The sequence below is a fragment of the Suricata suricatta genome, chromosome 5, assembly GCF_006229205.1.
Source record: "Suricata suricatta isolate VVHF042 chromosome 5, meerkat_22Aug2017_6uvM2_HiC, whole genome shotgun sequence".
NCBI lineage: Eukaryota > Metazoa > Chordata > Mammalia > Carnivora > Herpestidae > Suricata > Suricata suricatta.
In genome coordinates this window covers 76234281-76260683 of record NC_043704.1, presented here as the reverse complement: position 1 = coordinate 76260683, position 26403 = coordinate 76234281, and the positions used below count along the sequence as shown (strand labels likewise).

Genomic DNA, 26403 nt, shown 5'->3' with positions numbered 1-26403 from the left:
GGCGAGGGGCGGCCGGGACCCCGGCCCAACATGGCCGAAGTCGGCATCGACCAGTCCAAGCTGCCCGGAGTCAAGGAAGGTAGGGGCCGGGGCGCGAGGCGCGTGGGGCCCCTCCCCTCTCCCAGCCCCGCTGTCTCCGGGCGGGGACGTCGTCCTTTTGGGCTCCGCGGCCCTCGCGCGGGCCCCCGCCGGTGCCCTGGCCCTGGTGCCCTGGCCGGGAACAGAATTGAACTGAGGCTCTACTATGGTACCTTGGGCAAGTCGTTACGCCCTGAGCCCGGTTTCTCCTCTGCGAGGAGACGGTGGGGGGGGGGGGGAAGAGGATAGCACCACCCTCAGCAAGTGGTTGTGCAAATTGGTGAACGCTCGAGAGCTGGTAAATCTGACTTATTTGTGTCCTTAAAAATCGAGGCCCAGCCTAGCTGGCTCAGAAGGTTAGGAAGTGGGGAGGGGTTGACATTCAGTTCCTTGTGGAGCCTTTGTTTTGAAACTTGACTCTTTCCCTCCTTCTCTCCGCTTTTCCTAGTCCAGCGTCTGGCTGGCTGACTTTGCCACCTCCCTCAAGGTTTAAAAGTTTAGTCTTGGCACTGCCTCGCGCGGGCGGACTGATGGGAAGCCCTATAAGCATTTTCTTATAAAAACAGGGGAAGAGGAGGAATAGGGGACTGACTGGTGACCTTGATTTTTAAAGGCTCTTTATACTGATGCCCTGGAAAACTATGGCTGATTAGTGCTGGCCTGGTTTGGCTACCAGTAGGTAGTCTTTAGACTTCCCTCCTCTGCTCTAGATCGACTCCTCCAAGATCTGACATTTTTTGTTGAAATTTTGGGTGCTGGATCACCTTAACCTTTAGTTCTCTTTGGCTATTCTTTGGCCCTAGGAAGTGTGGAAATCCCAGAGTGTTATCCCGGCTTGCAAAGGTTATCTTTGTTGTGAATGTCATCCCAACTGAACAGTGTGGCTTGGGGTGTCTTGGGAAGGTGGAATTGAAAACACGAATTTTTGTGTTCTTGGAACTGCATGTTTCATTGACAACTTGATTTGACTCTGATGGTCTTGTGATTGTTTAGGCCCACCCCAAAATGCCCAGGAAGCTTGGCAGCTTTCTTTCCCGGAGTTCCAAACTCTGGGAGATAGTCAGTGGTTTTATAAAGAATTTTTAATGAGGCCTAGCCTGTGCTATTGTTCCTGAAGGGTATTAGAGTTTAGGCCTGAGATCTTTCAACCTTTCAGTTTTCTGCCAGGCTTTGGTGAGGATTCAGGCATTCACATGTAAATGCAACTCTCACTGCACTGTCCAGACTGGTTCCTGAGTGATAGGAAAGGCCGATCTATATTTTGAAAGTCCTAGTCTTTGAGATCGTCTGGTTGTCTTGAGTCTTTTGAGTTTTGTGGGTGTGTATGTGTATTTATGTGTGTGTTGGATGTTTCTAAAGAAAACCTGACCCTGTGTTATGTGTAGTGCTTCCTTGGGGGTGGGTGATGAGTGAGTAGAGTGAGCACTGGAGTTCAAAAACAACTCCATGTAAAGTATTAATCGTACTGTGCTGTGATTTTACCCAGCCCCTTGTGTATGTTGGTGACCTGGAACAAAGTTGAAACTCACTTTCTATATATGTATTTGTATGACTCTTAGGTCTTCTGGATTCTAACTAAGACATGAATGATTGATTCTAATACCTTCTTTCTCCGGGGGTTCAACCAACACTTTCTGTCTAAAAGCGCAAGATGTTCTGTTCCCAACCCCTGGAATTTTAACACATTCGAACTGGCTTTCATTTTGCATAATGTGGTGTTTGGCAATCTAGTTCTCATGACATGGTAAAGTGGTAAGGAAATTTGGTGTGGCTCCTTGATTAAATTAGCATTAAGTATTGATTGATTTTTGAAGGAGGTCAGAAATTGTTGAGAAGATCGTTGTCTTTGTAAGCATCTGACTTTTCTGGTTCCAAGAGCCTCAAAGGAAATGATGTATTAGGCTAGGAACGTCCTACTGTTGCTGTGGTTTTTGATCTGGGAACTGTTCGAGTCTAATAAAGTTTAGCTTTCTCTAATATAACTCTTCATTATGGCCCAATAACTCCCTAACAATGTCTTTGAACCCTAATTTAAAGAGAATAAAAATGGTGCCCATGTTTTGGTAAAATATACATTGAGAGTGTTCTTAGTACTGAAACTCTCAACTCACTTTGAAAAGTAAGTTTAGTGGTAAATTGCTTAATGTTCTGGCATAGGATTTTTAACCTTTGTTTTTAAAAACCTATCTTTTCCACTTCGTTTCTCAGTCTAAATTCTGGTAGGTTTATATGCAATTAAGCCTCAAATATGAGATCATGGGGTAGATTCCAGTAATGCAGTGGGTGTCTGTTGCTTCCCACTGCCTTTTCTTTTGGAGGGGTTTATGACCTCTGTTGTGAACATCTCAACAGAGGCCATGGGTAACAGCTGACATCTGGGAATATTTTATTACTTAAAATTTTTCTTTTCTCAGGTAAAATCCAGTGCTTGCTAAGGTGGTCAAAGATATCCATCATTTGGACAGACTTTAAGAAAAATAAAAAAATAAGGCTACAACAGTCTTTTGACCTGGGGAATCTCTTAAAATAGGGACAAAGGGACACATTTGAGTTCATGTGTAGGAGAGAAGAATTAAGTCTAGCTAAATGTCAACACACCTCATTATTTCTGGTTTAAAAGCATATTTGGAACATATGCACACTTTTTGTAATGGAAATACTGTTGCCACTGTTTAGGAATAGTCCTTTATTTCTTCTGAAACATTTGAACTTCTACCTAACAATTTTTGAAATAATTCCCAGCCATTGTTTTTAAATCAGATGTGTGACTCAAATACATCATGCAATTTGGGAATGTTAGACATAGGTTTAGTCAGGTTCCAACAGTATTCTGTAAGTTTCTTTGTTTAGATCAGAACTGGGAATTTTTTTTCTAAAAATAAAAGCTGTTCATCAGTTGACAGACTTTGACTTTTGGTCAATTTTTTGGTCAATTTTGTTTCTTTGTCGAATTTTCTTTTTGAAACACTTTCTTTTTTGCTCTCTCCAGTTAGCCTCCCACATCACTACTTAATTGGAGTTGCTCATGTGTAATCATAATCTCGCCCTTTCTCCCATCCTAACAAACTTTTGATACTTAAAGTGTTAGTTTGAGTTAATATTCGAAGCCATTTCTAGTGCTTTTTAAACTTATACCAACTTCTTGGTAATTTTAGAGGCTTGAGAGTTTTCCCATTTTTAGCCATTAACATTTACACACCAACCTCCCATCAATTCCCAGTGCCAACCTTCTTTTTCCTTCTCTTACAGCACTAAGAAATGTATGATGTGTTTGTCCTAGTCTTCCTGTGGAAATGGAGGGTTCTGCCATCTCCAGAGTTGGTTAACTCTCTGTGTGTATGCACATCTGAAATCAGAATACTTAGGGACTTATTTCTTGAAGTAAAGGTAGCTGCCTATTCTGAGAGAAAATCTTCTTTTGTGAAAGATAAAATTTAATGCATTTTCAGAATTTTGTCTGGAAAGCACAGATTCATTTTAGGTCCAGGACACCTCAGTGGCATAATGAGGTGAATTAAATTAATGGCATGAATCCAGAGTTTTAAGGGGAAAAACACAAAATTAGGTCTGGTGCAGTAAGTTAACCACGTTGTCTCAGGGACCTAACGCATGGTCACAGGCACACTAGGCAGTAATACGAAGGCAGGGTCTGTGAGATAGGTGTGCAGCGCCTGGCTCCAGGGCACACTGCTTTTCTCTTTTCCTCAACATTCTACAGCACATTTTTGTTGTTGTTGTTGCTGTTTTTTAATGAGACAATGGCTGGATCTCCTTGAGTTGGGAGGCTTGTGTTGTATTTATCTTTTTTTCCCTCTTCTGGCTTCCGGTCTTTGGCGTAGCCAGCAAATATTCAGCACATATTTACAGATGTGAGTGAATGAGTGCATGTATTCTTAAATGCTCCCTGTTGGTTCAGGAATCATATCTCTGGCATAGTAATTCTTTCATATTCCTCAGAGATAAGCAATTACAGGGCAGGGAGCATGCCTTTTAACCATGAGAATCACAGATTACAATGCCAGCATTAAATTTATAAAAATGTTTAATCTTTTTTCTTTAAAAAAATTTTTTTTTCTTTTATTTAATTTTGAGAGGCAGAGTGTGAGTGGGGGAGGGACAGAGAGCGAGGGAGACAGAATCCAAGGCAGGTTCCAGGCTCTGAGCTGTCAGCACAGAGCCCAGTCCAGGACTTGAACTCACAGACTGTGAGATCATGACCTGAGCCGAAGTCAGACGCTTAACCGACTGACCCCCCCCAGGTGCCCCTCTTTTTTTCTTTTTTAAGTTTATTTGAGAGAGAGAGAGAGAGAGAGAGAGAGGGAGAGGGAGAGAGAAAATGCACACACACAAGCGGGGGAGGGTCAGAAAGAGGAGGAGACTGAGAATCCCAAGCAGACGCTTTGCTGTCAGCACAGAGCCCAGTGAGGGGCTCGAACTCACTGTGAGACTGTGATCTAAGCTGAAATCAGGAGTTGGATGCTTAATCCACTTAGCCACCCAGATGCCCCTAATCTTTATTTTTCTAATGTTCATTTTCTCATAGGTGCATCTTAAAAATAGAATTCATATCAAACAGATACATATAACCTAAAAAGTAAAAAAAAAAAAAGAGCAAAGGAATTCTATGTTCTTTCTTCTATCCTTGGAGGTAATCATGAAGAATAAAATTTTAGTGACAACACCCACCTAACAAACGCTTTTTTGTGGGTTTGATTTTTCTTTGAGTAATAGGGTTATTTTTTCCTTAAGTACAAAGCAACATCTCACAATTTGGAAGCTGGAAAGAATCTTTGACACATATTAAAAAAAATATTTCTCTGTTATGAACAGCCGATTGTGCAAGGGCATTTCCACAGTAAAACATGCCCTGTAGTGACGGACGTGGCCTTCACTGTGGTGAAGAGGCAGTCGTGTAGAGTTCAAAGTGTTGTACAGAATTCTCTAAATGCATATTGCACCAAAAATGCATCTCACATAAAGGTAAAAGAATTTTTTCCAGCTTGTTCCCATATGTAAAAATGTCCTTTCTTAAGAAAATGATTTTTAAAAAATAGATACAGCTGTTATTTGTAAAATGCAGATTTTTTAATAAGGTATTTTTAAATCACTAACCTTTTTTTTTTTTTTAAGTATCAGGTACTTAAAGGATGACTTCTTCTATGTGAGTCACTGTAAAGTTAATTGATATTTAATCAGAGTATCTCAGAGTAGAAAGCGTTAGAAACCACCGATTTAAGCCGACCTTCTCATTATCTATATGAAAATCTGAGGGTCAGGATGGGGAAGGGAATTGTACCAAACTGCTGAGGTTAAGTAGGAATTGGCACACAGGGGACTAGAATTTGAAACATTTGAAGCTGTGATGAATATTTTCCCCGTTTCCACCCTTTCCTTCCTCTCATTTTCTCCCTTCTCTCCCACCTTCTCCCTGACTTTCTCTTCATTTTCCCTTCCCCATTGTCATCTCTTTCTTTTATTCTGTAGATACATACGATTATTTTCTAATGTTTCCTTAATACCATCTTATACTTAAAACAGTAGAATGAAAACAATGACAACAATTTTAGAGATGTTTCAAAATTATTTTAGGGATAATATTTGATATGAATGTTAGTGGGTTAACAGAGGCTTTATTTTTTAATTAAAACCTTTTTTTGTTTTTTAGGTTTTATTTTTTACTCTTTAAATGAATTACTGAGTAAAAAATACTGTGGGAGGTCACAGTCCTGCTTCAATATTCTGTCTAAAAAATGCATGTCTTCTTTGCTATATTCAGCCCAACAGGGCTAACATTTAGAGGTTTGGGTACTTTAAACATATTAGGAAAATAAACTCAAAGCCGTAGGCCACGGTTTTTCCACAGTTCTTGTCACGGGTACAGGAGTTTTTATTGAGATAAATGAATTTTCCTCAGTGACAAAAAGCTGGGTGATATTCTGTTCATAAAGAAAGCATTTATAGATACCACAAAACCTTATTAAACTCTGTTTGAAATTCGAGTTTTCTAAGTACAGGAGCATATTTTTAAAATGAACCACTCTGACCTATGGGGGGAAAAACAAACCTGTCCTAGCTGTATTTGCAGTTTCAGACGTAGCTAGTGGACGGGCCATTGAGTTAATAGTTTTAACTGATGACCCACTTAAAGGTGCCCTGTGCTTCAAAATGTGAAAATAGGATACCCTAGATCTTGCATAAGACCTCCAAAGGATAATTGGTTTTTATATTCAGAAGGACCTTGGAGGATTATTTACACCACTTATTCCCAAATGTTTGAATTTAGAAACCAGTGCAAAAGGGTTCCCAGATATTACCTTTAGAAGACATGACAGGGGCACCTGGGTGGCTCCGTCACTTAAGCATCTGACACTTGATTTCGGCTCAGGTCATGATCTCACGGTTCCTGTTTGAGCCCTGCATCAGGCTCTGCGCTAATGGCCTGGAATCTGCTTGGGATTCTCTGATTCTCTCTCTTCCTCTCTGTCCCTCTGCCCCCTCCCCCCCAAAATAAATAAACTTGTGAAAAAAAACACACACACACACGAACAAACATTTTGCCATCATTTCATCTACAAAAAAACCCCACGTATGTGAATGTATGTATGTATTTATATGATAGTTGGTAACCATGCACCGACATAAAAAAATGATAAGTTTCTTATAAACGAGAACCAGGTATAATTGTTGTTTATATATCAGTATTTTTCTTAGTCAAACTCATTGAGGTATAGTGTATGTATAATAAAAATTCATCCTTAATTTGAGGTTCTGAGTTTTGACAAATATGGTCTTATAATTATTGTAACAATTAAGATCAGAACAGTTAAATAACCCCCAAACTTCTCTACCCTTTTTCCTGTTGCTCACTAGCCATTGACTTATTTTCTGCCGCTATAGTTTTGCCTTTGCAAAAATATCATATAATTTAGACCATAACAGTAGGTAAGTAGTCTTTTGAGTTTGGCTTCTTTCACTTGGCATAATATATCTGATACTATATTGTATGTATTAGTAATTCCGTTTCTTTTTATTGCTGAGTTCCAGTGTTTGGCTATACCACAGTCTGCTTACCCATTTGCTTGTTGAACATTTGGGTTGTTTCCACTTTTGGTGGTTATAAATAAAGGCACTATAAATATTTGCATATAGGATTTCTTTGGGAAAGCACCTACGATGGGGTTGCTGGGACATATGATGAGTGTGTGTTTAGTTTTTTAAGAAATCGCCAGACTCTTCTTCGAAGTGGTTGTGCCATTTTGTGTTCCCACGAGCCGTGTGTGTGTGACCCCCAGTAACTCTGCACCCTTCCCCACAGTTTGTATTGTCATAGTCTTTTTAAAAATTTTAATTTATTTTTACTTTTAGCTATTTAATGTGTGTGATACCATGTGTGGTTTTTTGTTTGTTTGCATTTCTCTAATGACTAATAATGTTAAGCCTCTTTTATTATGCTTATTTGCTATTCATATGTTTGTGGAAGTATATGTTCTAAGCTTTTATCCTTTTAAACAAAAATCAGACTGTTTTCTTTTGATTGAATTTTGAGAATTCTTTATATTTTGTAGAGTTGTGTCTTATGTCAGATAGATATTTTGCAAATGTTGATCATTTTTAAACGTTGGTGCAACATTAGATGTTCATATTGGGAGCTTTCCTATAAACACACTCCGGGTCCTACTAGATATCAACTGAATTTCTTGGAGATGGTTCCAAGAATTTGTTGTTTTTATACCCAGATTATATTATACACGTGGACTTATATAATGGACATTTGTACGTATACACATGGATTTCTATAATGGACATTTGTAATATACCGACTGAGAATGCTCTGACCACGCTAGTGAAGGAATCCTCCCTACTGCAGCTTCTCACATGGTGGCAGCTCATTTCTTTGTCAGTGTTCAGGAATGAGCATCGTCTTTCCCCCTCTAGTAATTGAAATTTGTTCTTGTAAGGTAGGAGTCTGCACACTATGGCCCATGGGCCCAATCCAGCCTACCCACCAACTTGATTTCATACAGCAGGTGAGTTGAGAATGATTTTAATGATTGAAAAAAGAGGAAGAAGAAAGATTGGTGAGATATGAAAATGATACGAAATTCATATTTCAGTTTCTATAGGTATAGTTTTGTTGGAACAAAACTGTGCTCATTGTTTACATGTTGTCTCTGGCTACTTTCACACTATAACGGTGAGATGAGTAATCATGGCAGAGACCATGTGACCAACAAAGCTTAAAATTTTTACTAATAGGTACTTTATAGCAAAAAATAGTGGTTTCTTTTGGGCCATTTTTGATTAAACTTTAAAAAAACTTTTTTACTTAACCTTTTCTTGAAGCTTCAGTTATCACCATGAGCATCAGTTATAACTTTACTATGTTAGTGCTGTTGGGGACTGTGGCTGATGGAACACTCACGATTGTGTAACTTACATTTGTAGTGACTTTTAAAAACTTAGACGTACATCCTCATGTTTTCTTTCTTTTTTTGTTTTAGGAAGAAAAATATTTACACTCCATACATACTTCTAGGTATTTCAAAATTGATCGTATAGATAGGAGCCCTATGTAAAATAAGAATATGTCATATGCCAGCCCTGAGGAAGGGTCTGTGGGCTTTCATGAGCAGAGGCATGAGTAAACAGATTGAGCTTTTTAAAAAAAAATTGGCTTATGATTTTTAGCTTATTACTGGCTCTCTTCAAAATGTGTTAGCTGACATTTGCATGAAGGAAGTGTCACCTTGTCTTCTTAGAAACCTATATCAGAAGTACCAGGGTTCATGTACCACTAAGCTTTGAAGGCTTAGTGTGTGATGAGCATTTCTAGTCTCAATACTGATTCTCAGTTACCAAATACTAGGGGAGTCTCCACCGGACTTTTTTGGCTTTCATTTTTCTAATGAGTCATAAAGGCTGAGTCACTTTCCATTAGCTTTACTCCAGGACTTTTAACTGTATATAGTAAAAGTGTGAGTGGTTTATAAGGGTGTCTGTCTTTCCCTCTTCACTGCATCCCCATCAACAACTTTTTTTTTTAACTGGACCATATAGAGAAGTCCATGATATACTTTATTACATTTGCTAACATTTGAGTAACACCTTTCCGTCAAATGCTTTTAAATGTTAGTTGTTTTTCTTTAGGGCTTTACAATATAGAACGTTAGGGGTGACAAATACTGTTAAAAAGTCCTTATTGTCCAGATGGGAAACCCGAGGTCGACAAAGAGAAAGAAGAGACTCGATTAAGATCTTTGTCCCCCACATCTGCGCTTGTTGAGTTTGCTCTAACATTTGGGCCAACAACTATTTGGAAAGAACTGCTCATTCTCAATGTTTGTACTTACAAATCACTTCCTGGCTTTGCCTACAAAAGTTCCCTTATCCTATCATTGATTGCTGGATTCTAACTTGACACGTTTGCTTCTATTGTTTTCCCAAGTTTCCGTGGTCAGATCTTATTATTTCAAATTGGGGTTTAGTGTACCTGCAGAGCATTTCTTCTTTTCTAAAATTTTTATAGTTACCAGATGAAAGCCTCACAGAGCTGATCTTCGAAAGGTCATTTTGGCTACATGTATGTTGGAGGAGAGAGACTGGAGGTTTGGAAAATAGTTAGCGAGCTATGGATAGATGCCAGTTTACCATGCTTTTAACATCCCTGAAGCCCAGGAACTTGGTTTCAGTGGTTTCTTAAATACAGGATTCACAAATAATTTATAGCCCTAACCCAAATACTTTGTGAGTAAAAAGGGCGAGTCTAATAATTTTACCGGAATAGATATATACTGGTGATCACATAATTAAAGGAGACATTGCTGAAATGCCTCGTGCAGTTAGATGTGATTCCTGAGTGAGGTCCTTGTCACACAACCTCTTCTGAGTAGGTCAAGTTTTCATTGGCACTTAAAACCTGAAGGTTACCTATCTGTCGTAGATTGTCGTATTCTTAATTTGCTTTCTGTTTTCTAATTGATTACTAAGTAAAACATGAAGTCAGCTCTATAGATTATAGAATAGAAATCATGAAGGTGTCATTTAGCTATTCATATTTAGGTTTAGTGAAATTTTATTTTTATTTAGTTTTCTTCGTGCTCCCTGTTTCTTATGGTTTCTCTCCATGTATTCCTCTTAAATGTGGAACAGATGTTGAAAAGATGTGTGCCAAATGAAAGGAGGTAATAAGAAATACATTTCTGATTCCTCTTTACTTGGCAATATGTAATATACCTATCATTTTCTTTTTTATTTTAAACGGAGTGGGGGATGCTACACTTTTTCTCTGTACACTTCTGCTGTGCATCCTTTTGGTAGTTGAGCTCCTCCTAGAATTATTTTGAAATATTTGCTCTAGTTTACTGATACATTAAATAAGTCATCCCAATTGAAATCAGACTTGTAGTTCAAAATTTAATTTAATCCTCCATAGACTGACTTCTTTCTGAAGGGAAATACCATGAACCTAGCCTTGTAAGACCTGGTTTCACATCTCCTGTTTACCACCTATTAGGTGTAAGGACTCAGATATAACATTGTGTCTCCATGCTTTAGTTTAGTTATCTGTTTATTGGAGATCATATTTACTGTACTGGGCTTGTGATGACAGTTAACTGAAGAAATAGATATGGAAACATTCTGTAAAATGTAGTGGTATACATTCAAGTTCTTGATAATATTACTGTTCAAGGTGCCCTTGAACTTTTACTTTTAACCTTCATCCAGATCATTGTTTCCCTGAGTCCTATCCCTCTGCCTGGAGTTCCCATCTGCACTATCCAAATATAGTCTGTTTTTACACCCCCCACCCCCACCAGGCCTAGGTCAAGTGCTCACGCTCTTTTGAGTCTACCCTACCTCTTTTCTGTGATTTCTTCAACCCACTTTGAACTACTTATTTCCTTAAGCAACATGTTTCATTCTCTGTATTAATTTACTCATTTTCTCTCAGCAAAAGACTGACAGCTTACTGATCTTAGTAGTTTGGGGGGATCCATACACATAGGAGATACTCCCGAAAACTTGTCATACTATCTGACAGCTTGTGCCCAGGGGGCAAACTGACCTGAGCTAGCTGGACTAATGACACTAGAGTAAGAGCTATGATCATTTCCATGAATTCACTGAGATAGGAATAGACTAGGAATAAGTCACTTTTACTTTTTGTTGTGTAATTTTTTTTTCTCATTTCTCAAATTTCTGTAGGTTGATTAGTGTTGGGTTAAATTAAGGTCTGAACACACAGTAGTCTCCTATGGAGGCAGTGATCTTATCTGTTTATGGGTTAATTGTAGTTATGTAAGACTATGCTAATATGTGCATATTTTCCAGGAATGTTATATGGTGTCATTTTGTCAGTGTTACTAGAAGTTGGGTTCTGTTCAGAATTTTTATGTTTACTATTTTCTCCCTAGATTTGTTTTTACATAAAGGGAGCAAGGTCCTTGTAAAGCTTTAACTAAACAGATCAAACATAGCATGTATTTTTAAAGTTCTTGATTATAAGGAGAGAGAATTGTGAATAATCCGAAAGTTTTGAGTTGAAGACTAAAGAGATGGAGGTACAGATTTCAAACTTGAAATGGTTTATGGTCAAAAGAGGGTGGAAAAGCATGAGAAAAGTCAACTCAAGAGTTTCTGTTTTGGGCATGGATATACTCTATTGTACTTATTTTGGAATGTTTTTCTAACTTAGGGCACACTGTTTACTCTCTTTCAGCTTCATAAGGTACATTAAGAGTTAATGCTGCTCTAAAAATAGGCAGTGGTGCAAAAAATCAATTTATACTTATAGGCAGCTATTATTTCAAATTAAAAAAAAAATTGCCCAAATAATTTTGACTTCTTAAAAAACCAGTGAGGTAAGTGAATCCTCCAGGCAGAAAGAACTTGGATAACTCGTCTTCCTGTTCACAGATGTAGGCTGTCCCTGACTTTCTTTCAGTTCCTCTGCAGGGGACTTGCTTGTAGAATGTACTGAAGCTAGTTTCAGTAGCATTGCCAAGAGGAATCCAAGGCATTTAAGAACACATTCTGGTTGAACCTAAAACATTTGGTGATCTTTAAGAAGCCTTCTGAATATGGAAGGTGCTCACTTTTCCAGGCTCTACTGTGATTATCTGGCCTCACTTAAACCTTTTAGTAAATTACACAGTTCATATTTGTATTCATTGGACAGTAAGTGACTGATAACATGGTCTTATTTTACCCCCTGACAATGAAGGCTCTTTGAGAACTGCTAGTTGAAACAGGAAAAGACTACGTTTTTTTTATAAGGCACCAGATTGAATGAAAGATTATTTTAAGATTTATTGGTGGTTAAAGCTACTATACAGATGAATAAAAGCAGATGTTTGCCATTTTGTATGGTAGAAATAGTTAAACCACCAGCAACATTGCAGAAAGCAGTATATAGTGCAGGAGGGATCACAACAGTCATCCTATAGGGTAGGTAGTCTTTTCTGTAGGCTGTGGTTTTCACATTTTGGATGATATGCTCATGTCTAAGATACAAATGTGTATCACTTATCCTTAATCAACTACATTTCAGGCAGCCCTATGTCTTAAGTTGGATGGATTTTTGAAGATAATTTGTACTGTTTCCTTACAGCTCAGTATATTGAGATTCTGATTTGGAAAGTGACTTGTCAGAGGTCATTTGTTGAGCTGGTGACAGAACCAGAACTAAAATTCTGACAGGCATCTGGAATTAAGAACAGAGCTCTTAAAACTTGCACGTTTCTCAGATGCTACAGTAAAGCCATATTTCTATAAACTGGGCAACAAATATCCACATTCTTATAGGAAAGATACCAAAGTGGCATGTGGATTTGACAGAAAGCTTTCACTAGAGTAACTCAAAAAATAGAAATTAGGATTATCCATCTAGTTTTTGGCACATGCTGTTTTTAATCTACACATGAAGGTGTTTATGTTTTGACTGGCTATACTTCTACTCAGCGGTCTACCCTCCTGTCATTCTTGATGTTGATTAAACTATAATTATATGACTTTCTCATATAATTCTACTTTGCTTTCTAACTCTCTGGACATTCAGGTGAAAAACAAGTTTGAAGTGGTGGATCTTATTAAACATTTTACACATACTGATTTTCCTTTAACTTAAGCCCTTAATACGTACAGGAAATATATTCTCCCTCAGTTGGACATAAGAGGTTAGAAAGAGCTATAGATATGTAGTAACTATTGATTACATTTTACTTCTTTGGTAGAAGAATTAAATAAGAAGTAGTGATTGCATATTCTGTTATAGATTCTATACTAGATAAGTGGCTAGACCTGCGTTGATCAGTGACGTAGTTAGGGGGCCTGACTAAAAGAAATACTTAGAACAAAACTAATTGTAAGAATTCATTAATTCTGATGATGCCGGTAATAATAGGTTCCACTTCTTGAATTTCCTTTTACTAGTGACAGATGTGTCCTTGGCCCTTCACTTATCTAATTTACTTCTCAAGAGATTTATTCTCATTTTACGGAGGACGAACCTGAGCCTCAGAGATTAAATGACTTGCCCAAAGTCCTGTAGCTGTTAAGTAAGCAATATTTCAATCCTGATGTACATAGCTCCAAAGTTTGTTTCTCCCGCCTCTGAAACACGTTTTAAGCAGTAGGAAAAATCCCAAACCAGGTGATGTTGTCACTTCATATACTCTGTTTATTTTTGTATTATTGAAGAAACCTCCACTTACTTATTGGAATTTACCTGCAAGCTTTGGTTTGTGCTTCTTTTGTCCCACCCACTAGCTGAGTTTCCAGCTTTCTTTGGGAGTAGAGAACCATCAAAAGTTCACATTTAACTTAAATACCACTGAAGTGAATACAGATTTTTCTAAAAAAAAAAAAATAGGGGTGCCTGGGTGGCTTGGTTAAGTGCCAGACTTCGGCTCAGGTCATAATCTCACAGTTTGTGGGTTCAAACCCTGCACCGGGCTCTGTGCTGACATCTCAGAGGTTGGAGCTTGCTTCGGTTTCTGTGTGTGTGTCTCTCTCTCTGCCTTCCCTGCTCACGCTCTGTCTGTCTCTTTCTCTCTCGAAAATAAATGTTAAATTTTTGTTTAATTTTTTAAATGCTTTTATTTATTTTTGAGAGAGAGAGACAGCGTGAGCAGGGGAGGGTCAGAGAGAGAAGGAGTCACAGGATCCGAAGACAGGCTCCAGGCTCTGAGCTGGCTGTCAGCACAGAGCCCGATGTGGGGCTCAAACCCACGAACCGCGAGATCATGACCTGAGCCAAAGCCGGATGCTTAACTAACTGAGCCACCCAGGCGCCCCAACGTTAATTTTTTTTAAATAATAAAATAAATACATAATTACATAAGTACATAAATAAATAAGCAATAGCAGTGCTAGGAATTTACGCAAGGGATACAGAAGTGCTGATGCATAGGAGCATATGTACCCCAGTGTTCATAGCAGCACTTTCAATAATAGCCAAATCATGGAAAGAGCTTAAATGTCCAACTGATGAATGGATCAAGATGATGTGGTTTATATATACAATGGAATACTACATGGCAATGAGAAAGAATGAAATATGGCCATTTGTAGCAAAGTGGATGGACCTTGAGGGTGTCATGCAAAGTAAAATAAGTCAGGCAGAGAAGGACAGATACCATATGTTTTCACTCTTAAGTGGAATAGGAGATATTTAACAGAGGACCATGGGGAAGGGAAAGGGGAAAAAATAGATGAGAGGGAGGGAGGCAAACCATAAGAGACTCTTAAATACTGAGGACAAACAGGGTTGATGGAGGTGGGGGAGAGAGGAAAAGAGGTAATGGGCATGAAGGAGGGGTCTTGTTGGAATGAGCACTGGGTGTTATATGGAAACCAACTTGACAATAAACAAAAATAAAATAAAATAAAAATCAAGGAAAAAAAATAACCCCTCTGATGAACTTCATAGAGAGCCAAAGTTGTTGACCGAATCACTTCTTAAACTCCTTACACAAGTCCCTGCTGTGAGCTAGGAATGGTCCACATATGCTTTAAAATACAGACTAGCTTCTTCTAGTTTATGGATAGATTGCTTCCTTCTTCTGTATAGACTGTATTTCTAGGAAATCTGATCGTAATGTAAACCTACTTATATTATAATTAGGGAGATAAATCTCCTGAACTTTTAGGGAGGCGTTCCCCTAGATTCTAAGAATATACCCATGATCTCAAGATATCTTGTAGAAAAACACATTTTAGTCAGTAAACATGACTAATTATTGAGCATATGGAAGCGTATCAGAGTAGAATTCCAAAAATATCAAGATTTACCCATTTGTGTTTTGTTCATACTTTTAGATTTATATAATCCAAGGTTACTGGAAATCTTGTAGAGTTCTGGCAGATGGCTACCAGAGTGGAAGTGTGAGTAGTACAGTTTGCTCTAATGGAGCAAGATTCTAAGGGAATCTTTTTTTTTTTTTTTTTTTTTTTTTTTTTTTTTTTTTTTTTTTTTTTTTTTTTTTTTTTTACTGTGTCTACTTATCCCATGACTGCTACTTGAAATAAGTTTTGGGGCGCAGTTTTGAGTATTGCTCTTGATTTCTTGAAATTGAAACGTGTTTCCTAATCCTAATAGGAAAAAATGCTAAAGTATCTACTCCCAGAAGAGAAGTTGAAAGCGGAAATATCTGACTAAAGAGTAAATAGAATGTGCAGCAGCTAGTACTTAAGGAAACTCTCTTGTCATATGAAGCCAATAAACTGAAATGGTTTTCTTTCCTTGGTGTAAACTTGTACTTAAGCTGGGTTGGATGTGATCTTTTGGGTTTTAATGGGCATGACTGGGTTTATCCTACAGGGGTTTAAGGAGATGGGTGGCTTTTCTTTCTAGGCTAAGGCAAACAGAAAAACCAACACCATTTGAGGGCTGCCAAACCATCTGAGGTTTTGTTTAAGTGCCAGGAAAAGTGCCATTCAAAGAGTGGAACAACAGAAGGTTGAAGTTTCTTTAGAGATACATGCAGTCAAAATAAAAGCCATAAATTCTTATATTCTGCATATTCTTACTGGAAAATGGCTTTGAAAAAAATCCTGTCTGCTACTGTTTATCTAAGGGTATTTAAGTTTTTGGGGTATTTTGAGGACTGTTTATAATTATCAAGGGTTTATTATTTTCTACGTAGAAAGTCTGATGATCTCCATCAGAATAATTTGCGAATATATTTTTAAATATATACATTTATGCAGTGCTCACATCCTTAACAGTGGTCATTATCACTCTCATATTTCAGGTGAGTAAACGTAAGTTGTATTAATTTGTTCAGGATTATTCATCTAGTGAGTGTTAGAGCCAGGTCTGGAATCAAAGTGAGAGTACTCTTGGTTATCCTTGTGCAATGAGTATTCCCTGAGTACCAGCGCTCTGTGTAGTATATTGTAGAAAACACTGTGTAAAGAGTTTCATCATTTTCTGAGTGTAATTTTGATAGTCACTTTATGTTCAAATATGAAATTTTATAAATCCATGTAAAAAGTAAATTATTTTAAAACAGGAGTGATTTACATCATTTTTATGCTATTACAAGTAATTACTTATGTAGCTGCTGTGTAGATTTCACATATTCCTGAATTGTTCTGAAGTGGAGCGCCCTTATAAAATTTCATTGTTCTTTAAGGAGTGCACCAAAGACAGTAAATTTAGGAGCGTCTTCTCCACTTTTGATCAGTTTAATTTTCAGAGTCATTTGAGATTCACAGGTGCACATTTGCCAATCAGAATGCAGAGTTTTTCAGTAAGTGCGTGGCAAGTAAGTAATCATGATCTGATGGGTTTATTCAGTAAACAGGTGTGTTTCCCAGAATTGAATTGCTTTAACTGTACTGAAAATCAGTTCACTTCCCTTTCTGAGTGGAGATTTGCTCACTTCGTTTCTGTGACTATATCTGCACATTTGTTTTTTTGGTAAATGTAGAACAACTTTAAATTCTTGCACTCTGGTGAAGTTAGCAAAACTGCTGTCGCTTTAGGGGTTTTAAAGAAAAAGAGACAGGTGAAATACCATACAAGAATTTTGAAGGTAAGTCAGTGGCTCAAAGAAAACCAATGATATATATATTTAAAACCATTGGTTGTCCATACTGGGAAAGTGAGTTACAGCTGTTGGTTAAAATATTGTGTATACACACACACACACACACACACACACACACAAATGATTAAAATGGCTTCAAGTGTTACTGAGTGGTCTAGTTGTTGAGATTAGCAGTAACCTATCCGTCACTCTGTGATTCTTGTTTAGAACAGTGCTGTCTAATAGAACTTTTCTAATGCTGGAAATGTTCTGTATTCCACACTGTCCAAAATGAGAGGCATCAACCCCATATGGCTATTTACCCCTGAAAATGTGGCTAGTGAGACTGAGGAACTGAATTTTCAAAATTTCATTTTGGTTAATTTGAAGAAATAGCTACATATGAATAGTGGCTACCATTTGCATTGGTGGGGGAAAAAAACTCGTGACCCTAGTGGATAGGATAATAATGATGAATCAATAGAACATTTAAAGCAGTTTAAAGCAGTCTTTTCTAACATCTGTTCCAACATTGAATGATGTACATGGACATCATATAGGGTTTTAAAGAGAGCCTTACTCATGGTCCCCTGATAAGACTGCAGGGACAGAAGGAACCCAAGCACCAATTTGTTGGGAACTCAGACTAAGTGACCTCTAGGTTGAGCTCATTTTGAGATTTTTAAGGGATGCTGCTTGAGAAGAAAGGAAGCTCAATTTCAGGAATTTGCCTTAGTATCTAGATCTGCATTTTCTTAAAATAGACAAGATTACTTTTCTTGATTAGCTTTTTTTGTTACTGCCAACACAAAAAAGTTTGGCTTCAGAGTATCAATCCACAAAGTTGATGCCTGCAAACATAGGAAGCTTGTGAGGTTGTTTGTGTTTATGGGGTTTTTATCCCAGATGGTAATTTGAGTCAGATACTTCCTTATGGAAAGCTGTATCTGACAGTTCTCCCAGGATGAGTAAATACTGCTCTGTTTCCACCCTGCTCAACCTTCCCTCCTCCCCCATGTTTTCACTGTTCCTCTCACCCTCAATCTTTTGCTCTGTCAAATGGAAATTCCTGACTTTTCACTTTTCCAATAAATTACCCAGTTACTCTGTGGTCTCTGATAATGATGTAGATGGTTTGTGATATTAAAGTAGTACTTCTGATTTGGGGACTTACATTATCTCAGCATTTTCAGAACCCACTTGCCTACAATCTAGTGTGTCTGTGGTTAGCTATAATGTATCTACTTGCCAGTCTAGTGGTTTGGGTTACTGGGGTTTTCATTTAACTTTGAATTTGGGGGATTAGGAAAAAATATAACTCAGGAACCTATTTTAATAAATTGCATCAGAGTGAAACATTGGATTAAATCAATTGCTTTTTTGGGTTTTTTTTTTTTTTTTTTTTTTAGTGTCTCCTTGCTGTGCTCAGTCTTGTGCTTTTGTTGGAGCTGTGTGTACATGTAGGCACGCGTTGCAAACTCATGCTTGAACTGTTGATGATGCCCATTATGTAATTTAGTGCTTCCTATTTCAGTTCCAGCATGATAACAGCTTAGTTGCATATTTGCTGCTAGTAAAACATTTCTATCCAGTGAAGAACTTGTGTTATTTCTTTTTAGGTCATGAAAACTGAGCAACTTTTCATATTTCCCTGTTTGCCGTGGTATTCAGGAAGATCGGATACAAATCTGGGGCTTTCTGTAGACTTTATATTTGCTAGCATACTTTTTCCCTTAATAACAACAACAAAAACTTTCATTCTATAACCTTAAGGAAACCGTATAATTAAACTGAATCAGTAAAACACTGCTAGTGCAACTCATTTTTTCCTAGTAAATATTTATTTCATTGTTTAGGTGTGAAAATTAGAATAAAAATATTTCATTATAAATGATTATTAAAAGGATTATAAATAATAAGATTCCCCTTCATGGTAGAGAAATTAGAAAATATAGAAATGCTTAAAAAGGAAAATAAATGACATCATAATCTTATAGTACATAATTATTGTTAGGATTTTGATGTTTATCCTTTCTAATATTTTATGAAGTTGAAAAGTCAGGTATGTCAGGCCTCTTATCAGAGTATGCTATAGAAAAGATCCTAAGATCAGCCCACATACTGGAGAGTACCTTTACTCCATACTCCATTATCCTTACTTGTGCCTAACTCTCATGATAAGCCACATGGATAGTCGTCTGTAGGGTGTATAACACAGCAGTTTTCAGAGTGCCATTGTTTATACAAAACAGTGTATCTACCCAACGTTGGAAGCGGGATCAGTGGATAATCTCTAGATTGGAAGGTTTGGTCCTTCAGACCATTTTACATATAGTTATTTATAAAAGGGCTGTGTTGAAAGGAAGTGAACTTTCTGGAGCTAGAATATTTTAAGAGCATGGTTATTTTTACAGGATAAGGCTGGACTTGACAACTACTAAAACTCTTTGTGATAATCAGTTTTTATAATTTTAAGAAAGTGATGAATCAGCACCTTTTTATGAACAGTGAATGAAGTTTAGAAATATTTGAGGAAACGAGGGGATGCGGCCTATCATCCAGGGCCTTTATTTTAGAGAGAGTTCCTTGGGATTAAGGATTCTCAATAATACTCTACAGCAGTTTGGTGCTCACACCAAAGTGGTGACTTTAGCAGAACAGATATTTGGTAGAACTTTGCAGAAGATCCTGAGTTATACTGTTCTGGTCCTTGTGGAGCTTTTTATGAAAAGGTAGCTTTGTATCTTTCAGTAATGTTTATGGCCGAATAATTAGCCCAGAAAATGGTTTCCTGTTACAAAGATCCCTCAAGAGTCTTTCCCCAGTAACCTCCTGCCCCACTGTTTTTATTTTATTTTATTTTTATTCTTTTGGTTCATCCAACCTTGACCTGTTCCTCATTCACTTAATTTACTAGCATTTTCTAATTTTCAGTATTGTTTGGCAGCTTGCTACTATAGATGATTTCCCAAGATACGAGAAACTTTTCTCCAGTGACTCAGGACACTGGCTCCAAGATTCTGAAAATTCCTATTGGTAACTTAGCACACACTGCATTCTCTGCCTCTGAATGCCACATGCATTTTATGCATCCTGTCGGGTTATTCAGCTTCACGCACATAACCTCATGTATCTATACATTTTTCATAGCCTTGGGATCTCATCTTAGAAATACCACTTCTTTCACTATGTGATCCTTATGCATTGTTATTCCAACTGTCAGAGCCATCATTTCTTCAGAAATGGAGTGATGTGGCCTAAAGGGACCAACACTTGACCACCTGCCTGAATGTACCACTTTTATAGGTATTTTAGGATTTTATCAGCTTCTATCCATTATAATACATATAATATATCTGAAATTTGGGTGATGGAAGCAGAAGCTCTTTACTGTCATTTTAGATAATGTAGGTAGACATGTAGCTCCTTAGCCTTTTTTTCAGGTCAGCTGCAGTGAGGATGGCTCAGACCTGCAAAACAATGCAGTATTTCATGGTACATCATCTGAACTCATCATCATTTTTCTTAGGAGCCTTCATTTCTGCATTTATTTGAAAATCATTATTTCAGGCACTGGGATAAATATTGAAAACAAAATGATCCATAATATTTTCCTGCCTTTCAGGATCTTGAATGTATGCTGGGGAAATGGGTAAATAAATTATAATATGGTTACTACTACCATATTATATTTACTATATTCTGTGAAATCACTGGGGGAAATAAAGCTCAGTGAGTGAGTCCACCCATTGTGACGGGTTTGGTTTTATTCTATAAGATTGGATTAGCAGAGAAATGACATTAGAATGAGGGTTTTGAAGGTTGATGATGATTTTTTTAGACAGTGGAGAAGTGCCTCAGGCAACTAGAGCAGGTTTGTGTCCCCCAACCCCGCTGGCCCCCAGTGTGTGTAATGGTGACTAAGCTTCCTTCAGACTTGCAGGATGCTCCCATTCTCTGTGTTCCATACCCACAGCAACAACTAAAACATAAACAAAACCCAATAACCACAAAAATCCCCCAACAGTTGAAACACTGGTTAATGATACTTGACTCAGTCATTTGTACAAAAGTGTGGATAAAAGTGTTTGTCTTTCAAAAAGGAATTACCAGTTTTTTTGTCAGCCCAAATTAGGTGCCACTCTCCTTCTGTCATATAGTACTTGGATTTTATTAATTGCAACAGGATGGACATCTAGGACATTAAAAGTCAGAGAAGGAGCAAAAGTTTCAGTAACCCTTTATTCCCTAGTAAATTAATGGTTTCAGACATTACTGAGATCTTACTCCCATTGTTTAACTTTCTGCCTGAATGGGAAGTTTCAGCTGTCAGGGTGGTCAATGACTTAAAGCTGTGTATGCTATTTTGGGGCTCCTAATTGAAGCAGATGGCTAGTTAAGAGAGTGTCCACAGTCCATAACTGAGCATCCCTAAGGACTTCCCACAGTGACGGGGGTGAGGGTTGGTTGTGGTGGTGTTATTAGTGGTGGTGATGTTCCTATCCTCTTGGTCCCTACATATGTAAACTTTGTTGGGGATGAAAATGTCAAGAACTTGGCATTAGGGTGATACCTCTTCATGGTTTTTTCTTGCATCCCATTTTTGTTTTACTCCGGCAGTTTTATTAGTGCTTTAAAATAAAAGAGACTCTTCTTTAGTAATTTAGGGAGACATTCCTTTTGAGGGGCAACAAGCAAAGGCATAGGGGGTTTACGTATGTTATTTCTTCATTCAAATTGTCTTTAACATCTCATGGACACGTTATTCTGAAATTCATTAACACTTTCTTTGCAGAGAGAGGAAAACTCATTGATCTTGGATGGAGAGTAGGGGAGATGGGACAAGCTGGTTAGATCCTTAAAATTTTCCACCATAGTCACACACAGCCAAGGGTTTTTCTTATAGACCACCCAGGAAACACTGTGAAAGGAAAATAACTTTTTATTGCCCTTGTTTTTCAGAATTAAACACAGGCTAACTGTGATTGATACTTATCCTTGGGAGTTCATGAGACAAAATAAACAATGTCCCCCATTTAATTGCTCTATTTTGGGATCTGGAACCCACCTTTTGAGCACATGTATCATCCTTACCTAAATTCTGTCGTATCCAGAATTTCAAATAACCTAATGCATATTTGTCTTCTTTTATTTACTATTTAATAATGTCACTCTTTTCTGATGTAATGAAATATAGACTCATTACTTCTTCCAGGTTTGGTTTCCAGTTCATTTGTTCATTTGTTGGTCAGTCTTGGTCAAATCACTTTATTTATCTGAGCCTTAGTTTCCTAATAAGTAAGATGAGAATACTGATAAAACCTCTACCTTCAGGTAATTAGGAGGGATGTATACGAAAGTGCATTGTAGTCATCAAAGTGCTGTATCAGTGGCAACTGAGGCTGCCTGTCATTACCAAACTTTTCACCATAGAATATGTGTCTGGAACGTCACCCTCATTCAGAGAGGCTGTTTTCATGTCTACAGAACAAAAGAAAGCAAGTATCATCCCTGCTCTCAAAGCAGTGAGTATGTATTCCATCTGTTGCTAATAGCACTTACACAAAAATAGAATAATTCACAAATTATACCAGAACAGAAAAAGTACAGACACAGTTGAAAGAAATAGTTGCTAGTGAATGTATTATTAATCCAGGCATTTGTATGTGGGTGGAAGCTTGTAAAGATTGAGTCATAGGAATTATATTTTCAGAAAGATTTGGGATGTGGGTACAATAAGGGCAGGAGGGGAATGACTTCTTTACTCTTCTGGTTTGTGAGAGTTAATTGGTCTCTCCAGCTGAGAATTCTACCCCTCTGCCCATAGGAATTTTAACCTTCCTTTGAAATTTTTTCTGTATGTTAGCTACTTTCAGGTTTCTTGATACCTCTGCGTCACTGCTCTTGCTTACACCTACCTCCAGTTCATAGCAAGCACATCTCCTTTATTATTTATGCCTTCAAAGAGTTTTCTGTAACTCTTATGGCATTTATCAAATTATATTATGTTTACCTTTCTGTCAGATCTACCTTCATGATGGCTTGGAAGTGACTTATTTATCTTAAAAGAGAGCTCAGCAAATGTTTGTTGAATGAATGTGTTTACTAGGTACATACTATGTCATTTGGTGTTTAGGGGAATCCACAAATGAATGAAAATCACCTGTTTCTTCAAGGAAAATTGATGGAAGAAAAAATATATTTTAAGTGTGTGTGTGTGTGTGTGTGTGTGTGTGTGTGTATAAATCCTACTTCCTATTTCTGAGATTTGCTTATTTTAATGTAAACTAAATCTTTGTGTACTTATATGTATATATCTGGATAAAAAAACACTAAAACTCAATGGAAATAGAGAAGGTTTCTAGTTTTTATTAAATGAAGTCTGAAAATTTTACAAGTCTCTGTAATGCAGTCATAGCAACAGAATTTAATTCTATTTATAAAATTGTTTTCTTTTGGCTGTGGAACTTTTACTGATTTATTTTGTTTTTGTTTTTGTTTTTTACTTTAATGGCCAGTGTTTCTTCAGTTTCTTCTTCTTCTTCTTCTTTTTTTTTTTTTTTTCCCAATTAATGAATATCCCTTAAAGTCTTATTACATGCTACATAGAGTGCATGTAGAATTGTGTGGAAGGTACAGAGATTAGTCCTACAAGGTCCCTGCCCTGAAGAGTTTGCTAACTGGCCAGGGAGGCAGCTGTGTATTTGAGTTGGAGAATAAAATGCATTTCTTTTGTTGTTGCCCTTCAGAAGCAGGGAGGTAGAGTTGCATGATTAGTTTTCAAAAAAGTCTTAGCCACCATGCCCTAATTTGGGGGAAATTGCTTGGGGTCAGAGGGAGGAAGCTTGCAGGACCATTGAAGTCCGGATGGGAATGGAGGGAAATGATGGAGTTGCCCTAATGATCAGATCAGCCTGAAATTCGAGGGAGTGAAAGTGAACATAGGAGGGAAGAAGTTTTAGAAGTGGAAACAAGTTCAGGGTTCAGCGATACAGCTTAAGTGTGCCTGCAGGGAAAGGTGGTGAGATGAGTTTATGCTATTTATCCTTGGTACCACTTACACTGTTTACTTCAAAGTAGAGTAGATTAGGGAAGCTCAAAGATCCCGGCTCTAAATTTGGCCTGGCTGTGAAATGTTTCCTGTAATTCCCAGTCTGGTTACTGATTTACAAAGGTGGCCGGATGTGTGGGTGTTTCTCAGCTTGTATTAAGAGTTATGATGCAGGGAGTACAGAGGCACATCTTGAAGGAACTAGAGTGGATGCAGAAGAATGTGGAGTGAACACATAATACTTGGCATAAATGAGATCATATATGTGGAAGTTCTTAGTTAACTCTGAAATGCTAACTCCGTGTATTGACAGTACAACCCTGTGTATGAGTGTGTGCTCTTCTTTAGTCATTGAAGATCTGGATTATTTTCTGGCTCAATCCCTAACCTATATGCGCTGTAAGAGGATTTAGGATCAAGTAACAGTGATTTAATATACTTCATTCTTGCTGTTTAAATCCTAAGAAGTCATTGAGAAGAGTCATTGTTACAGTAACCAGTAACTCATAAACTCCTTGCCCCTGTTACGATATGGAAACTATGTCTTTATGTTTATGGTTTAGCAGCATATGCTGTTGATGAAATTAAAGATATGGATTTTAAAAGTTTATATTTAATTATAGAATTTAAAAATGTAATCTATAAAAAATTACAAAAAGCAAAAGAAATATAGAAACCCTACCACTTAAATTTAATACCTGTTACTATTTGCCTTATTTGCTTTAGTCGTCTCTATTTTGTTTATAAAGCAGTAGAACTCCTGATACAGAGAAGGTGCTCCTGCTTTTGGACTCTCTTTGTAGGTGAGCACGATTCTGAATTCAGTTTGTGTCAGTGCTGTATATTAAAAACATGTTTTTATGACAGGTGTATGCATCCATAAACATTATGTTTTTAATGTTGCACTGACTAAGACAAAAATATAAAATTATTGCAGTTCTTCACAAGATTATCCACATGGAAACCTGCAGTAATTTTATAATCTTTTATTTTATTCAGTATGACATTAAACACGTATAAAATATATTGTTTGGCATAACTCTCTGCTTGGGTACCATAAACTGAAGTGGTTTTTAAGTTTTTTTTTTTTTACTGTAATCTGCAGGATGTTATATGTTTTACATTGTGATCTAATACATATATACAGCTGTGTGTGTGTATATGTATGTGTAAATTTTGTGTAAAAAGTTTCTCCAAACCATGGTTTCCTCCATGGTGTATTACTCTTTTTTTAGCCTATTCATTTTAAAATTTTTGTTCTAGACTTAGTAAATTGATTTTATGATCTAGTAGTAGGTTGCCATCCATGATTTGAAAAATATTCATCTCAACAATTAACTTAATCTTATTCTAAAATTAATACTGACGTTAGTATACAGACATAAGCCTTTGTAGTATAATAAAAGTGCTTCAAATAATAAGGTGACCTAATAAAACAGCATCCTTTTGCATAAGATTTGATTACACTCATTTTGTCTAATTGATTTGGAGTATTTGTTTTCTGTGAACTGAATCCATATGTGTCTCAGCCATTTGATCAATTAATATTAATTCGCTAAGCATTTTAGGGAATGCATGTTAGTCATATGGAATATCTCCTTTCAGCCTGTTCTGACCTCATGGTTTGCCTGGAGTCCCAGAGGGCTGGCATGGTGTCAGGAGAGGAAGGAGCTCTTGCTGGCTCCGGCACTGACTTCCAGCCTTGTCACCAACAAACTGTACATAGCCTTGATAATGCTTTTCTTCCTCTGACCCTCATTTTCCTCACTTGAGAAAGAGTTAATTAGCACATCTTGACAGCACTTTCATTCTGTGGAATATAGGGTAGCTAGGAGCTGGGCTACAAGTTGTTAGAACTTGCTGAGAATATGTCAGATGTACGACAACAGGACTTTACTGGAATTACAAGTTTTGCAGTTGCAAGGAGTAAGCAGGCCATATATTGTTTAAATGGTTATTGGGCAGAAACGATTCCCCAATTGTAAAACCATTTCAGAGTAACCTTAATGTCTCTAAGATCTACCTACTTTTTTATTGCGTTACTTTTCAGGGACAGGGCTGTGTGGATGTAAATGTGAGCATATATAAGTGCTAAGAATGACAGACCAGTGTTTCTTTATTCCATTTCAGTTAAATGTCTTCATAGGCAAATTCAAAGCTGCAGAAAGAAATCTATAACCTCTGGTAACCTTATGGGACAATTTCATGAGTCCTACATGTTATAGTAGTTTGTGGTTTTGG

General features: G+C 37.4%; 1 protein-coding gene across 1 annotated transcript in view; it reads left to right on the top strand.

Annotated features, from left to right (window-relative positions):
* CCDC50 (coiled-coil domain containing 50) overlaps positions 1-26403 on the top strand; it is a 60050-nt gene that overhangs the window by 2058 nt on the left and 31589 nt on the right. The window contains exon 3 of the mRNA XM_029938733.1: positions 7-79. Within this exon, the coding sequence (XP_029794593.1) occupies positions 7-79 (73 nt within the window). The remainder of the gene's footprint in view (positions 1-6; positions 80-26403) is intronic.